Source organism: Brassica napus, chromosome A9 (assembly GCF_020379485.1).
Source record: "Brassica napus cultivar Da-Ae chromosome A9, Da-Ae, whole genome shotgun sequence".
Lineage (NCBI taxonomy): Eukaryota > Viridiplantae > Streptophyta > Magnoliopsida > Brassicales > Brassicaceae > Brassica > Brassica napus.
In genome coordinates this window covers 642363-657749 of record NC_063442.1, presented here as the reverse complement: position 1 = coordinate 657749, position 15387 = coordinate 642363, and the positions used below count along the sequence as shown (strand labels likewise).

General features: G+C 39.4%; 3 protein-coding genes across 5 annotated transcripts; 2 read left to right on the top strand and 1 right to left on the bottom strand.

The window, feature by feature from the left end:
* Positions 1 to 2595: 2595 nt before the first annotated feature.
* Positions 2596 to 4559, bottom strand: LOC106365539 (F-box protein At4g00755-like). Of its 3 annotated transcripts, none has more exons than XM_013804962.3 (6): positions 4351 to 4559; positions 4061 to 4197; positions 3590 to 3988; positions 3371 to 3504; positions 3149 to 3267; positions 2596 to 3072 (listed from the first exon to the last, which is right to left on the bottom strand). In XM_013804962.3, the coding sequence occupies exons 2-6, from the start codon at positions 4173 to 4175 to the stop codon at positions 2793 to 2795; spliced, it is 1047 nt and encodes a 348-aa protein (XP_013660416.2). In that variant the 5' UTR covers positions 4176 to 4197; positions 4351 to 4559; the 3' UTR covers positions 2596 to 2792. The 3 variants fall into 3 exon arrangements, with proteins under 3 accessions (XP_013660416.2, XP_013660417.2, XP_048595116.1); XM_013804963.3 differs by having other exon boundaries at positions 4260 to 4420; XM_048739159.1 differs by having other exon boundaries at positions 4271 to 4400.
* A 327-nt stretch (positions 4560 to 4886) lies between these two features.
* Positions 4887 to 7901, top strand: LOC106365538 (probable pectin methyltransferase QUA3). The gene is made up of 7 exons (XM_048739154.1): positions 4887 to 5397; positions 5762 to 5965; positions 6033 to 6243; positions 6342 to 6603; positions 6675 to 7040; positions 7127 to 7207; positions 7288 to 7901. Exons 1-7 carry the CDS (start codon positions 4969 to 4971, stop codon positions 7508 to 7510), a joined length of 1776 nt encoding a protein of 591 aa, XP_048595111.1. The 5' UTR covers positions 4887 to 4968; the 3' UTR covers positions 7511 to 7901.
* A 1931-nt stretch (positions 7902 to 9832) lies between these two features.
* Positions 9833 to 14896, top strand: LOC125577640 (homeobox-leucine zipper protein ANTHOCYANINLESS 2-like). Its single transcript, XM_048739153.1, has 9 exons — positions 9833 to 10389; positions 10477 to 10706; positions 10787 to 10904; positions 10971 to 11582; positions 11657 to 11758; positions 11844 to 12053; positions 12929 to 13103; positions 13189 to 13556; positions 14033 to 14896. Exons 1-9 carry the CDS (start codon positions 10201 to 10203, stop codon positions 14399 to 14401), a joined length of 2373 nt encoding a protein of 790 aa, XP_048595110.1. The 5' UTR covers positions 9833 to 10200; the 3' UTR covers positions 14402 to 14896.
* The last annotated feature ends 491 nt before the right edge of the window (positions 14897 to 15387 follow it).

The following is a 15387-nucleotide window of genomic DNA, read 5'->3' as shown; positions in this document are numbered from 1 at the left end:
AAGAGAGTTTAATATACATTAATACAAATGTAGAATGTTTTTATAAATTTTAAAACAACACTAAAGATCATAGGCTTATATAGAACATTTACCGAAAAACTCAATATTTTCGTAGGGGGGTTAAACAACCCATAGATTTTGAGAAAAATTCAAAAATATGAAAATTTTGTTTTAATGCATAGTTGCATCCTTCACTAACATATGATGAAGGTCAAAGAGATTTTGAACTTTTTTGTCTTTGTTTCCTAGGGAATAGCAATTTTATAGTGGTTAGTTCACCAATTTAGAGAGTATTATAAAGTTTTACAAAATTAATTGACTAAAAATTAAAACGATGTCCATGTTCCTTGAAAGAGAGTTTAATACATTAATACAAATGTAGAATGAGTTTAGAAATTTTAAAACAACACTAAAGATCATAGGCTTCAAGATATAGAACATTTACAAAAAAATCAATATTTTCGTAGAGACCCATAGATTTTGAGAAAAAATCAAAAATATGAAAATTATGTTTTAATGCATACTTGCATCTTTTACTACATATGATGAAGGTCAAATAGGTTTGGAACATTTGTTGTTTCCGTTTTCCTAGAAAATAGCAATTTTATAGTGGTTAGTCCACCAATTTATGGAGTATTATGAAGTTTTACAAAATTAATTGACAAAAAATTTAAAACGATGTCCATGTACTATGAAAGAAAGTTTAATATACATTAATACAAACGTAGAATGTGTTTAGGAATTTTAAAACAACTTTAAAAATCATAGGCTTCAGTATATAGAGCATTTACCAAAAATTCAATATTTTCGTAGGGGTTACACATAGATTTTGAAAAAAAATCAAAAATATGAAAATTATGTTTTAATGCATAGTTGCATCATTCACTAAAATATGATGAAGGTTAAAGAGGTTTGGAACTTTTGTTGTCTCCGTTTCTCTAGAAAATAGCAATTTTATAGTGGTTAGTCCACAAATTTAGGGAGTATTATGAAGTTTTACTAAATTAATTGACAAGAAAAATAAAACGATGTTCATGTACCATGAAAGAGAGTTTAATATACATTAATACAAATGTAGAATGTGGTTAGAAATTTTAAAACAACACTAAAGATCATAGGCTTCAGTATATAGAATGTTTACCGAAAAATTCAATATTTTCGTAGGGGTTAACACATAGATTTTGAGAAATATTCAAAAATATGAAAATATCGTTTTAATGCATAGTTGCATCCTCCACTAACATATGATGAAGGTCAAAGAGGTTTGGAACTTGTGTTGTCTCCGTTTCTCTAGAAAATAGAGTTTTTTTAGTGGTAAGTCCACTAATTTAGGGAGTATTATGAAGTTTTACTAAATTAATTGACAATAAAATAAAATGATTTCCATGTACTATGAAAGAGAGTTTGATATGTATTAATACAAATGTAGAATATGTTTAGAAATTTTAAAACAACTCTAAAGATCATAGGCTTCAGTATATAGAACGTTTATCAAAAAATTCAATATTTTCGTAGTGGTTAACACATAGATTTTGAGAAAAGTTCAAAAATATGAAAATAATGTTTTAATGCATAGTTGCATCCTTCCCTAACATACGATGAAGGTCAAAGAGGTTTGGAACTTTTGTTGTCTTCGTTTCTCTAGAAAATAACGATTTTATAGTGGTTAGTACACCAGATTTTATATAAGTATAAATCTAAGCCACCCCGGTATTATCCAAACAAGGCCTGGGCAGTCGTGTTCGAATCGGGTCGTTGCGGGTCCTGGTCCTTCAGATCTAAGAGTTTAGGACCGGATAGAGTAATTTAAAATTCTCGGTTCAGGGTCGGTTCGGGGTCGGTTTGGGGTCGGTTCGGATCTTCTTGGGTCCGGGTCGGGTCTTAAATAGTTAGACCCAATAGAATAATTAGAGTTTGTCGATTCGGTTCGGTTACGGATCGGGTTCTGATCGGTCATGTCGGGTCCAACCCAAAAAAATACCTAAAACACACAGAAAATATTTAAATACTCAAAAAATATGAGAAATTTTATCTAAAATCTGATCCAAAGACATGAAAATATCCAAAATTTGATCTGATTATCCCAATTATATTTTTGAAAATCTAATTTTTTATCCAAAACCCAAAACTATACCCAAAAACTAAAATTTGAAACTTAAAAAAAATATCCATAATAGGAAAAATAAACTGAAACATCCATATATACCTAATATATACTAAAAGTTTCGGGTTTTCGGGTACCCTCCACTCGGGTCTCGGGTTCGGATCGGGTTGGATCCAAGACCCGCGGATCCTTCACAACAAGACCCAATAGGGTATTGGGTAAAAGGATCGGATCGGTTTCGGATCAGGTCAGGATTTTTCGGGTCGGTTTCGGATCGCGTCTTCGGATCCGGGTAAAATGCCCAGGCCTAATCCAAACCGATCCGCAAAATGTTTGGCTCCTAAGCGGATCCTAACCCGCGTTATTCGAAACCAAAAACTAGAATGCCCAACACTGGTTTTGATTCTTGATTGTTTGTCGTGGATCGTTTAGCTTTAATGCGTTCTTCATATTTGGACCCCCAAAAAAGCCCAAACTGGCTAAAAAGCGTATAACCAATGAAATGAAACTTACACCAAACATAATACATAACGAGTAGTATTGTCACAACACTCGGCAACCTTTACAACACACTGTAAGGGAGGGGAGAGAAGCTTTTAAAACCGCTCTCATGCACCTCTATATTATTTAACAACAGAAGCAAAGCCACAATTAAATAGGAAAACCCCCACACACTCCAAATCAGACACTAAACCTCCTCCTCATCTGATTCATCATCCTCATCTGATTCAGGCCACACATACTGGACGTCTGTAGAATGGCTGTGCAGGAAGTTCACGAGCTGTTCAAGGTTTCGGTTTCTCATCGGCCTAAACACACTTGGCCCCGCCTCTTCTTCTTCCTTCTCATTCATTTCCTGTGGATCACTGTAACTCAACACCTTCAACCCAAACTTCCCTGACTCATCCGGATCCACCACCCGGAACGATTTTGCTAATGACCTTCCCATCGCTTTGACATGCGTCACACTACAGAAAGACAATCAACAAAAACTACTTCAAAGTCATCGTAAAAGCTTTAAGGGGAGAGGAGAAGAAGATGTACCATATGTAGTATAAGTCATCAATGTCACATCTCTGAACCCGACCTAGAAACTCGATTAGCACAAACCCACCAATGCAAAGAACTGGCTCTGGAAGCTTAAAGTTCTGCAATCGATTTTCCTAACCGTACAAAAACCAAAGAACAGTTCGGGAATAAGATTTTGTATAGCATGCTAACGACAGAGACAATTAATTATTGTATAACACACACAATGACACAAACCTGAGCCATGGGAAACTGTTGTGAAGTGTAAGTCCATACATAGTTGTTTTTATCCTGTGACTTGTTATCCAAGTGACCAAACCGGAAACGAACATAATGTGAAGAGTATATCGGTCTACCGGGATCAAAAAAATCTAATAGAAAAAAAAAGGAAGCATTTAACCAACAAAGATATATCAACTAGACACGAGGAGGAATGGAGGATGGAGTCGTCGTCACCTTGGAAAGGCTGGATGCTGAGTTCAGTAATGACACACAAGTCACCCTTGAGCTTGTAAAGAAGCGTTTCTGGCACGGAAGTCTTGTGATGTCCTGAACTAGACCAGTACGAAGGTGTGCCACCAATTCTCTCTCTTTCGTCGAGTGTGTTCAAGATGCTCTCTTCTGGGAGCCTATCGGTACTAGACGCCGTGATGGCATCGTCAACACAGCTTTTGATAGGAGAAGACGTGCATCCTTTAGCCAATAAGGCATAAACCCTGTGCTCTCTTTCTAAGGCATAAACACTGCTGATTGACCCTGAGGACTCTTCATTGCTTGTTTCTAGTGTACGATCAACACGAGCTAGCTGGTGGAACAACTTCAAGCACAGGCTCTTGGAGAGACTCTGCTTAATCACTGCAAAAGAAAAAAGATGTAAAATTTATAATACACCATAGTCAAAAGGAAACAGTAAAACATGTTTATTACCGAAGCCTCGCCAAGAGCGAGAGACAGCACTGGCACGGACAAGATCTGATGGGTCATCTAGACACGAAAGAATGGCTAAAGACGTGTCTGTATCTAGATTGTTTATGAAATCCATCCTGGTTCTCGATCAAACCTCCCTACAAATAAAAAAAGATTGGAACTTTCACATCAGAAATTAGCTTATACAATCAGATCAAACCTTGCGATTACTTGAGCATTGACAGAAACGCAATCGACGAAGGATGATTCAATCAGATGATGAAGGAATGTAGAATCAAAATGTGTTTTACCTAATTTCTTATCGATTGTCTGTCAGATATGAGCGATAGAAGAAGTTGAATTGGTAAATTAGAGTGACAAGGACAAAGTTCGAAGACGATTGATAACGTCAACGATTCATTCAGGTCTAAGTCAAACAAAGATCGACAGGGACCCAAAAAAAGGGTAACACTTGGAAGTAAATTATAGGAGGAGTAGTGAGAATAAGTAAGGGGTTTAGTAGAATGGTTTGTTGGCGACAAGGGCATTATAGATTATTCTCTAACACTGGAGGGTAGTGAGAATAAGCTCTCGGTCCGTTAGAAGAATAATTTGTTGGCGAAAAGGGCATTATCGATTATTCTCTAACACTGGAGGGGTAGTGAGAATAAGCTCTCGGTCCGTTAGAGTAAATCATCTAAGAAGCCCTTATATCCACCAGCGTTTCCTAATATCAATTTAAGGCCCAAATCCAATAGCATAAGACATTTCATTGAATATACATTATTAGAGCCCACCGTTTTTCGTCAGACGCTAAACGCTGTTTAAACACACTGCATTATTTTTAATCGCGACAATCATATGATAAAACGCTAGATTTGCATCTGATCTCTTTTGTCGAAGAAGAAGCTTCCAGCTAAGCTAAAGCTATGAAGCACCTGAATCTACCATTCTCCAAGCGTAACCCGCGCCAATGGCGTCTTTTCGACATCATAACCGCCGCCTTCTTCGCCGTCGTCCTCCTCTTCTTCATCCTCCTCTTCACTCCTCTCCGCGATTCCATGGCCGCCTCTGGTCGCCAAACGCTCCTCGTCACCACGACGTCGGATCCTAGGCAACGCCAGCGGCTGGTGACTCTCGTTGAGTCCGGTCACCATTTGCAGCCGATCGAGTATTGTCCGGCGGATGCCGTTGCTCACATGCCGTGCGAGGATCCGAAGAGGAACAGCCAGCTTAGCAGAGAGATGAATTTCTATAGAGAGAGACATTGTCCCTTACCGGAGGAGACTCCTCTCTGCTTGATCCCTCCGCCTAACGGATACAAAATCTCTGTTCCGTGGCCAGAGAGTCTACACAAGGTAGCGGATTCGAGCTGCGAAGGATCCATGTTTTTAGCATAGTTAGATTGATACTTGCATTTCATAGGATAAGGACTCTGGAATGTCCGGTTTATTCTTTAATTATGATGTAAACCATGTTGGTTATTTCTGGTTTAGATGAGGTTAGTTACGACTTAAAGTTCTTACAAACACATTTGATCACTAATGACAAATCGAACCTGCGACCTCTGAGAAGGGGAACCACTACCACACAAGGCTTCAAGTGTATTTTGGAATGTTATGGGCTAGTTTGATAGTTTTGCATGCCTTGAAATGTAGCTCGTTGTGTTGTGGGAGGAGGTTTGTTAGACTGTTGAATCTGTGTGTGTGTTTGAACTTGCAGATTTGGCATGCAAATATGCCATATAATAAAATTGCTGACCGGAAAGGCCACCAAGGATGGATGAAAAGAGAAGGTGAATACTTCATTTTCCCTGGAGGTGGCACCATGTTTCCTGGCGGAGCTGGCCAATACATTGAAAAGCTTTCACAGTATATTCCTCTTAAGGGTGGAACTCTCAGAACCGCCCTTGACATGGGATGCGGGGTGAGTATTATCATAGTCTCTCTTTGGTCACGTTTTGCTCTGTAATTTTACAATAAAACCTTTGCAGGTCGCAAGTTTCGGAGGTACTCTACTATCTCAAGGCATTCTAGCCCTCTCGTTTGCTCCAAGAGATTCACATAAATCGCAGATTCAGTTCGCTTTGGAAAGAGGAGTGCCTGCGTTTGTTGCCATGCTTGGCACTCGTAGACTCCCTTTTCCTGCGTCATCCTTTGACCTCATGCATTGTTCCCGATGCTTGATTCCCTTTACAGCTTACAGTGAGTTCCTTGTAGTTATGGGAATCTTTTTTTTGTATGTGTCACACCACTTGTTGTAGCAGCACTTGTTCTTATATTGCGTGGTGATTTGTCTGCAGATGCAACTTACTTTGTCGAAGTAGATAGGTTATTGCGCCCGGGAGGATATCTTGTAATCTCTGGACCACCTGTGCAATGGCCTAAACAAGACAAAGAATGGGCTGATCTTCAGGCCGTGGCTAGAGCTTTGTGCTATGAGCTAATTGCCGTTGATGGAAACACTGTCATCTGGAAGAAGCCTGTTGGAGATTCATGTCTATCCAGCCAGAACGAGTTTGGACTTGAGCTGTGTGATGAGTCTGTGCCGCCAAGTGATGCATGGTGAGTTTCCTCAGAATAATACTGTAATAAAATATTGTAGAAAACAACAATGAAGTCTTTGTTTGTTTCAGGTATTACAAATTGAAGAAGTGTGTTACTAGGCCATCGTCTGTCAAAGGAGAAATTGCTTTGGGAACTATTCCCAAGTGGCCGGAAAGGCTTTCTAAAGTTCCTTCTAGAGCCATTGTCATGAAAAACGGGTTTGAAGCAGATGCGAGGAGGTGGGCAAGACGAGTTGCTTATTACAGAGATTCTCTGAAGTTGGAGTTGAAACCTCCAGCTGTCCGCAATATCATGGACATGAACGCACTCTTCGGAGGATTTGCTGCAGCCCTTGCATCTGATCCTGTGTGGGTTATGAATGTCATCCCATCTCGGAAGCAATTAACTCTTGACGTGATTTATGACAGAGGTCTCATCGGTGTTTACCATGATTGGTTAGTCACTTTTGCTTTTTATATATTTGGTCCAAACCAAGACGTGGCATTGAGTAATAAAACCCCTTTTATATTGGTTCGTGCAGGTGTGAACCCTTTTCCACGTATCCCCGTACGTATGATTTCATCCACCTATCAGGAATTGAATCACTGACAAGCAAATCCAGGTATAACCATTCTCAGTTGCTAAACATGTCTCTTTGTTCTATCAACTTCACCTAAACTGAATTGTTTGATATGCATACAGGTGTAGCCTAGTAGATCTAATGGTAGAGATGGACAGAATATTGCGTCCAGAAGGAAAGGTACTGATCCGAGACACTCCTGAGGTGCTAGACAAAGTAGCACGAATGGCCCATGCTGTAAGATGGTCTTCTTCAATACATGACAAAGAACCTGAATCTCATGGAAGAGAGAAGATCCTTGTCGCAACCAAACCTCTCTGGAGAATGCCATCAAACTCGCACTAAGGCCACACGTTAAAAAGGAAAAAAGGAAAAGAGAGGAAGAAGGTCTTCCCAGTCTTGTAGGTAACAGTCGCTTTCTCTCCAGCCCCCCCCATCTGTCTGTCCTTAAGACACCATCCTGATGATATACCTTTTTTGTGTTCGGTGACGTTGCTTCCAGAATGTATCGCAATCGTGTAATGTCCTGATAATGTTAATTCTTGGTCACACGTGGTTCTGTCAATGATTTTTATCTGCGGGGTCTACCTTGTGACCTACATGAGTAAAGTATGCATGTGACTCTTTTGTACTGGAGACCATGTATATTAGGTGCACATCCTCAATACTTATTTATGTATTGAATACTGACAGTTCCTATGATTCAATGTTCAGCAAAAGAGATTCAATTGTTGTAGTTTGATTGATTTTGGGTGAGAGAAGAGCCTTCTCTTTTTCAGTACTTGACTTCAGGTGTGGAGACATTTTTGTAAAAAAAATCTGAGAGAGAGGGCGACTGAAGGACATTAATGCAGACAAAAGGTTTGGCTGGTATCGTCTTCTTCTGAACCATATTTGTTACCTCAATAAATGATCTTATATGATGATATAACATGTCGATAGAATTAGATCATTTTTGTCTGTTTGAAACGTAGCATCGGAAGCACTAGAGGATTCAGTTAGATGTGAACCTTGGGCATATCATGGTACTGTCTTGTAGAAAAGTCCTATGTCTTTTGATGTCCATTATCATTGATTCTAAAAGTCTTCTGGTTTGTTTCTGTGGTCAGTAATGCCTATATATGACATTCCTAATATGTTGTTATGTTTGCAACATAATGTTATAATAGTCGCAGGCATATAGTTTCATGTCCCTTGTAACCTGTTGAAATATCCACATGGGTATGGTCCGCAGTCTGGTCTCTTCGATGTTAACATTCACGTAACACTAGTCAAGAGGAACCGTTTTGGTGAAATAAAGCTTATGTTAAAGTTGTACTTTATAATTTCCATGGTTGAAGTATATGATCATGTTCTGCTAATTGAAGCTGAGTTAATTTTATCCTTTATAGTAATTACCAAATTAAACCCAACAATGAAAATGACGTTCTTCTCTATATCATTACACAAAGTAAAATAATATAACAAGACGTGTGTTATACTAATAGACAACAATTGATCGAAAAAAGTTATGTAGTAAGTTGTGTTGCGTGCTTGTTGGTGGTGGTCGGTTAATCTTTGGGAACTGACATTCCCATGTGGTCCAAACCGAACCAAACCAATATGATCCACCACATTTTTTCCTTCCTTCATATTTGCTCCCATGATTTAAATGTTTCTAATTCTTATTTTACTGATCCAGACTTTCGGTTCAATTAATTCTGCCTTTGTAAACACTAAACATTAAACACTTATTTCCATCAAAACATTAATCGCAGTTTTGTATTTTTTTCTAACATACCCAACACGAGTTGTTGGTATGCATTCAACTGTAGCTAATAGTGGAATGTCTTTTCGGTTGACACAAGCTCGCTTCTTCATGTCGTTACTTACAAAAGAATATAGATTCTTTCACAACTCGAAGATTATAGCCTATTTGATTATGATCTAGGAGTTAGATTAGATGAACGGGCTTGTCAATAATGCACAATAGATTCATATTAATATGTGGGGTTTGCTAGACAACAGTCTTTTTAATAATTTTATTGAGCAAAAAAGTATATTTTCGAGAATTAAGAAAGAAATGAGAGAGAGACTGCAGAAAAAACGCGCGTGAGGTAGAAAAGATGTTAAAAAGTTGGCAAAGTCAACCGAGAGTTCTTCTGGGGAAAAGAGAGGTCTCGTGCATTCGTAAGGTTTTCAAAGAGTCCACATAACGTTTTTTTCCTGGTATATTTTTTCTCCGTTCAATTAATTCGTCAGTAGCATTATTTGCCTTTCATATATAGTTTCACTTTAATAATCTGCAAATAAATAGAGGCTAATACCTAAAGTGAATATGAATAAATATATAATACTATTTTTTATTACAGTTTTGGTTCAAGTACAATTTTCTAGTAACAAATCTATGATTAGTTTGAAAGATACTGTACTAAAATAAATTAAAATGCCATTAATTGGTTCATATTTTTTAATATATATATATATATAGAAAATTATTTTAAATAATAAAAGTCAAGGTCAGTTTCAACATTTAAGACTAGTTTTGGGTCTTTTGGATTTGAATTGGATTTAATAGATTTCACTTTATTTAAACTGAACACTTTACCTAAATTTGTCGAAAAGCATTAAAACTACAAGAATAAAAGAAAAAAAAAGAAGAAAACAAAATCTAAAAAGGCCATTGTCTTTTACAATATAAAATTATAAAAAATACAAAAAAGGATAAAGAGAGTCAATATATATATCAACATGCAAGTGTGAAGAGAAAAAGAGAGAGAGAGACTTCTTCTTCACATCAGTTACCCCAACACTAGGGTTTCACATCTTCTTCATCTTCCCCATCACTCTCTCTCTCTCAAGGAAAATCAGAAAAGAGAGAGAGAAAAGAAAATAAAAACCCCATTAATTCTTAAGAGAGAGAGAGAGACTGAGAACGAATAGCAAAGTAGTGAGAGAGAGAAAAATTAAGAAAAAAAAAACAGCTTTCGTTCTCCTTCTCTCTCCTCCATTTCAGTAATAATCTCCTCTGATTCAGCTCTCTTCTTTATTATCTGATGAACTTCGGTAGTCTCTTCGACAATACGACCGGTGGTGTCCCCACTGGTCTAGCTTATGGCAACCACACCACCGCATCTACCATAATACCCGGTGGTACTATGTCTCATATTGGGGCGGCGAGCCTCTTCTCCCCTCCTATCAATACCAAATCTGTTTACTCCTCTTCTGGCCTCTCTCTAGCGCTCGTACGACGTCGTATCCTCTACTTTAATATACTCTACGCGTGTTTATATAAATAAAACCTAATATTTTTTTTGTTAATATTCGGACAGGAGCAACCCGAGAGAGGAACATCCATGAGGAACCATAACGGAGCTGGAGGCGATATTTTCGATGGGAGCGGTAAGAACAGGAGGAGCCGAGAGGAAGAGCATGAGAGCAGATCTGGGAGTGATAACGTCGAAGGTATCTCGGGTGAAGATCAAGACGCCGACTATAATAAACCTCCCAAGAAAAAACGTTACCACCGACACACTCCTCAGCAAATCCAAGAGCTCGAATCGTAATCCCCTCTTTTGATCTATAGTCTTGCTCTTTAGTTCGATCTGATTAATTAATGTTTGGTTTTTTTGGGGGTTACAGCATGTTCAAAGAGTGTCCACATCCAGACGAGAAGCAGCGACTTGAGCTAAGCAAGAGACTTTGCTTGGAGACAAGACAAGTTAAGTTCTGGTTCCAGAATCGTCGCACTCAGATGAAGGTTTGTTTCTTTTCTTTGTTATCTTTTGTTTTAAAGAATTATTTATTAAATCAAATCCTTTGCCAGACTCAATTAGAGCGGCACGAGAACGCGTTGCTGAGACAAGAGAACGACAAGCTAAGAGCTGAGAACATGTCTATACGCGAAGCAATGAGGAACCCAACCTGCAACATTTGTGGTGGACCGGCCATGCTCGGCGAGGTCTCTATCGAAGAGCATCATCTCCGCATCGAAAACGCTCGCTTGAAAGACGAGCTCGACCGCGTCTTTAACCTCACCGGTAAATTCCTCGGCCACCCCCAAAACAATCACACCTCTTCTCTAGAGCTCGGCGTCGGTACCAACAACAACGGCGGAAATTTCGCTTTCCCTCAAGATTTCAACGGTGGCGGCGGTTGCTTACCACCGCAGCTGCCGGCGGTGGTTAATGGTGTTGATCAGAGATCGGTTTTGTTGGAGCTGGCTTTAACAGCTATGGATGAGCTAGTGAAGCTAGCTCAGAGCGATGAACAGTTGTGGATTAAAAGCTTAGACGGAGAGAGAGATGAGCTTAACCATGAGGAGTACATGAGAACGTTTTCGTCTGCGAAACCAAACGGTTTAGTTACCGAAGCTTCTAGAACGTCCGGTATGGTCATCATCAATAGCTTAGCCCTCGTCGAGACGTTAATGGACTCGGTATGTTTTTCCATGTATTTTTAATTTACAAAAATAAAATGTTATTTGTTTTCTCTAATAATTTTATTTAATAGGACCGATGGACGGAGATGTTTCCGTGTATAGTCGCAAGATCCACAACCACCGACGTTATCTCCGGCGGAATGGCCGGAACAAGGAACGGTGCAATTCAGCTGGTAACTGATACAAAGCACACTCAAATCACATTTCCGGTTTAGTCACGGTTTAATATTTTTGTTTCGTTATGAATTTTTACTACAGGTGAATGCTGAGTTACAAGTTTTGTCTCCGTTGGTTCCGGTTCGCAACGTCAACTTCCTCCGGTTTTGCAAACAGCACGCGGAAGGCGTGTGGGCAGTGGTGGACGTTTCTATTGATACAGTCCGGGAAAACTCTGGTGGATCTACGGTTGTAATCAGACGATTACCATCAGGCTGTGTAGTGCAAGATATGTCCAATGGATACTCAAAGGTAATTAACTTTTTTTGAATCATAATCATAATGATAATTAATTATGTAAAACACATTTGGAATCTTTTTTCTAAGCATGTTTATTATTGGGTAGTGAAAAATTCTATAAAGACGAAGAAGTTAGGATCTCTAGGTTTTTAATTGGGTGATCACTAGACGAAGAAGAAGCTCATGCATCAATGACTCTTGTTTTTTAGCCATTACTCACTGCACCCACTTCACTGTCACTCTCAACTTTCTTTTATGCAATTTTATAAAATCTTTCACAGTTTACTTTTCAAATATTTTTTTGTGTGTTTAGTGTTTACCATCCTTTTTTCTTGAAAAATGTTACTAATTGTTTTATGGGTTTCCTTCTCATACGTTATTAGTTTGAATAGTTTAATAGTATGATTTTATGTCAGAATATAAAAAGGAGAAAAGATTATTGAATAGGCTTTTCCCTTCTCGAATTCTGATCCCCGAACCTTCCGAGATTATAAACTTTTTATGGATCCGGATGCTTCTCTATCTGTCGGATTCTCTGGATTACATTTCAAGTTCTAGACAAGTGGGTCTGTCTATTTGCTCTTTATTCTATGAAGCATCCGTCCAAAATTATTTTTGTGCGCATTTTGGAAAGAACACATTAATTTCATATGCATGTACAATAAAAATGCTTCTAATCATCGTTTAAATAAATCTAATTTTCTAGTATTTCTATTCCATTCTCCTATGCTGCCTCGTATCTCTCGTCTCCATCTGTAATATATTAATTTCAGTTGTCCTATTATCTTATTATCTTCCACTAAAAATTCAACACCTCATCCTATCTTATACGTTTGGTAGATTATTTGTGGTTATATGCTAACCAGGATTTGAAATCATCTGTGCAGGTCACGTGGGTTGAGCATGCAGAATACGACGAGAACCAAATCCACCACTTGTACCGACCATTGCTTCGGTCAGGTCTTGGTTTCGGCTCGCAAAGATGGGTCGCTACACTTCAGAGACAGTGCGAGTGTCTGGCCATCCTCATGTCCTCCTCCGTTACATCTCACGATGACACATGTCCGTTTCTATTTACTCATTAGTTAGATTCTTTATTTTATGATGTGTTGTTACAAAGCATTTAACGTATGCAAAAAAAAAACAGCTATATCGCCAGGTGGTCGGAAAAGCATGCTGAAGTTAGCTCAACGTATGACGATCAATTTCTGCTCGGGCATCTCTGCGCCCTCTGTCCACAGTTGGAGCAAGCTCACGGTCGGTAATGTCGATCCGGACGTTAGAATTATGACCCGTAAGAGTGTGGACGATCCGAGTGAGGCTCCGGGTATTGTTCTGAGTGCTGCCACGTCTGTTTGGCTTCCGGCTTCGCCACAACGTCTGTTTGACTTCTTGCGGAACGAACGGATGAGATGTGAATGGGATATTCTATCTAACGGTGGTCCCATGCAGGAGATGGCCCACATCGCCAAAGGTCAAGATCAAGGCAACTCCGTTTCTTTGCTACGCTCCAACGTAAGTTTTCTCCCCAAATTACACTCTCCCGGCTTAAACCGGTACATAAATCTCGGTCTAGTAATTGAATGAATTCCGGTGTTTGATTGGTTCAGCATGTGTGGAATTGGTTAGTGTGTGGAATTTGGATTAGGTGATAGTGACGTTTTTTGTCCCTGAATGTGGTGGTAAGACGGACACATGAGTGGATTGGAAAAGGACAATTTAGGTTTTTTGGTGGTATCAGTAGAAAACAAAAGTGTCAGTCACAGCTTTTGTAAGGGTTTACAAAGTCAATAATAATAGGACAGTTTCGACCTTTACCTCTTTGTCTGTGTTTTTGACTTTTCACATCTTTCTTTTCCTTGGATATCTGTGAAAGTTTATTTTGACTTGTTTCTCTTTTAACCCCGAAGCGTTACTGTTTGTGTTCAGTGTGGCATTTCTCGTAATTTAACACTTGACCTGAGGTTATTTTTTTGTGCATGTTTTGGCAGCCAATGAACGCGAATCAGAGCAGTATGTTAATTCTTCAGGAAACGTGCATTGACGCATCTGGAGCGCTGGTAGTGTACGCGCCTGTCGATATTCCAGCCATGCATGTTGTCATGAACGGTGGGGATTCATCCTACGTGGCTCTCCTTCCTTCTGGTTTCGCTGTTCTCCCTGACGGAGGCTTTAACGGTGGCTCCGGAGACGGTGAGCAGCGTCCGGTCGGTGGTGGATCACTCTTGACGGTGGCGTTTCAAATCCTTGTTAACAATCTCCCAACGGCAAAACTCACGGTCGAGTCTGTGGAGACTGTCAATAACCTAATATCATGCACCGTCCAGAAGATTCGAACCGCTCTTCAGTGCGAGAACTAAGCTTCAAGGCGGCACGTGAGCTCTGGAGCGCATGTGTTTGTTGTATCTTTGAATTTGTGAATTTTAACTATGTATGTGTCGTGTACTTTGGTCTTTTAGTTAAGCTTGGGAAGGGGGTGTCGAGTCAAGAACGAACCGCGCAGGTGGCGAAATCCAACTCCTTTGTCACCGCGTTGAGACCACGTCGGGTTGGGTCTGATCACGGTGGAGGAGTTGGTGGTTCGGGTATTGACTAGGGTTGGAAACCCCCTTTTGTTTGTTGGAGTATTTAATATTTTTATATATTATCTTGTAAACTCATGTAGTTGAGAGTGAGCCACACGCTCCGTCGGATGCGGGTATGTTGTGTGGTTTTTGCCAACGCGGACTGGGACATGAGTAGTACTAGTATGTGGTTGGACTTTGGATGGATCTGGTCCGTTTATGTCTCTCGTGGTGTGCATTAAATGTGTTTGCAGGCTAACATTCATTTAATGCTATGTTTTTTTTTTCCTCTGTCCGTGGCTTCTTCCTTTGCATGGTGGGAGTTTACGTATTCCGCCATTTTTGTTCTGCCACGTCAGACCATGACAGACTGGTGCGAAAACCGGACGTTATGGCGTCGTTTTCTCCGTTATGTTGTGTTGCTTTAAAAAAGTAAACAAGGAATTGACGGTGTTAAGTTTTGTCAGAATTTCTATTCTTTATGGGCCTTTTAATAAGTCCACTAGCAGTACATGGACTACTGTTCTACAGTTGCGGTCGTTACCAGTTCGTTTTGTAAATTAACAAGGCCCAAGATATGGTAAAAGGTGGTACCGTACCTTTATCTTTTTATATGATCGGCCCCATTTTATGTTTAGAGCCTTTTTACAGTTTTGATCAATTTTAGCAAAGCTCACAAGGGATCTCTGCCCAAGTGCAGTGGTGTCAAACAGTGTGAAATGCAAAACAGCTAGGAGCACTCCCTAATTTAAGTAACTAGATAAAAGTAAGCAGCCTATTGT

Excerpts from the sequence above, each read along its gene's own strand:
- LOC125577640 (XM_048739153.1), top strand. The coding sequence starts at position 10,201 with ATGAACTTCGGTAGTCTCTTCGACAATACGACCGGTGGTGTCCCCACT. Across the intron at positions 11,583-11,656 it reads TCGAGACGTTAATGGACTCG|GACCGATGGACGGAGATGTT; the intron begins GTATGTTTTTCC and ends TTTATTTAATAG. Across the intron at positions 12,054-12,928 it reads TGTCCAATGGATACTCAAAG|GTCACGTGGGTTGAGCATGC; the intron begins GTAATTAACTTT and ends TCATCTGTGCAG.
- LOC106365539 (XM_013804962.3), bottom strand. The coding sequence starts at position 4,175 with ATGGATTTCATAAACAATCTAGATACAGACACGTCTTTAGCCATTCTT. Across the intron at positions 3,505-3,589 it reads CAGCATCCAGCCTTTCCAAG|ATTTTTTTGATCCCGGTAGA; the intron begins GTGACGACGACT and ends TTTTTCTATTAG. Across the intron at positions 3,073-3,148 it reads GATGACTTATACTACATATG|TGTGACGCATGTCAAAGCGA; the intron begins GTACATCTTCTT and ends GTCTTTCTGTAG.
- LOC106365538 (XM_048739154.1), top strand. The coding sequence starts at position 4,969 with ATGAAGCACCTGAATCTACCATTCTCCAAGCGTAACCCGCGCCAATGG. Across the intron at positions 5,966-6,032 it reads CCCTTGACATGGGATGCGGG|GTCGCAAGTTTCGGAGGTAC; the intron begins GTGAGTATTATC and ends AAACCTTTGCAG. Across the intron at positions 6,604-6,674 it reads GTGCCGCCAAGTGATGCATG|GTATTACAAATTGAAGAAGT; the intron begins GTGAGTTTCCTC and ends TGTTTGTTTCAG.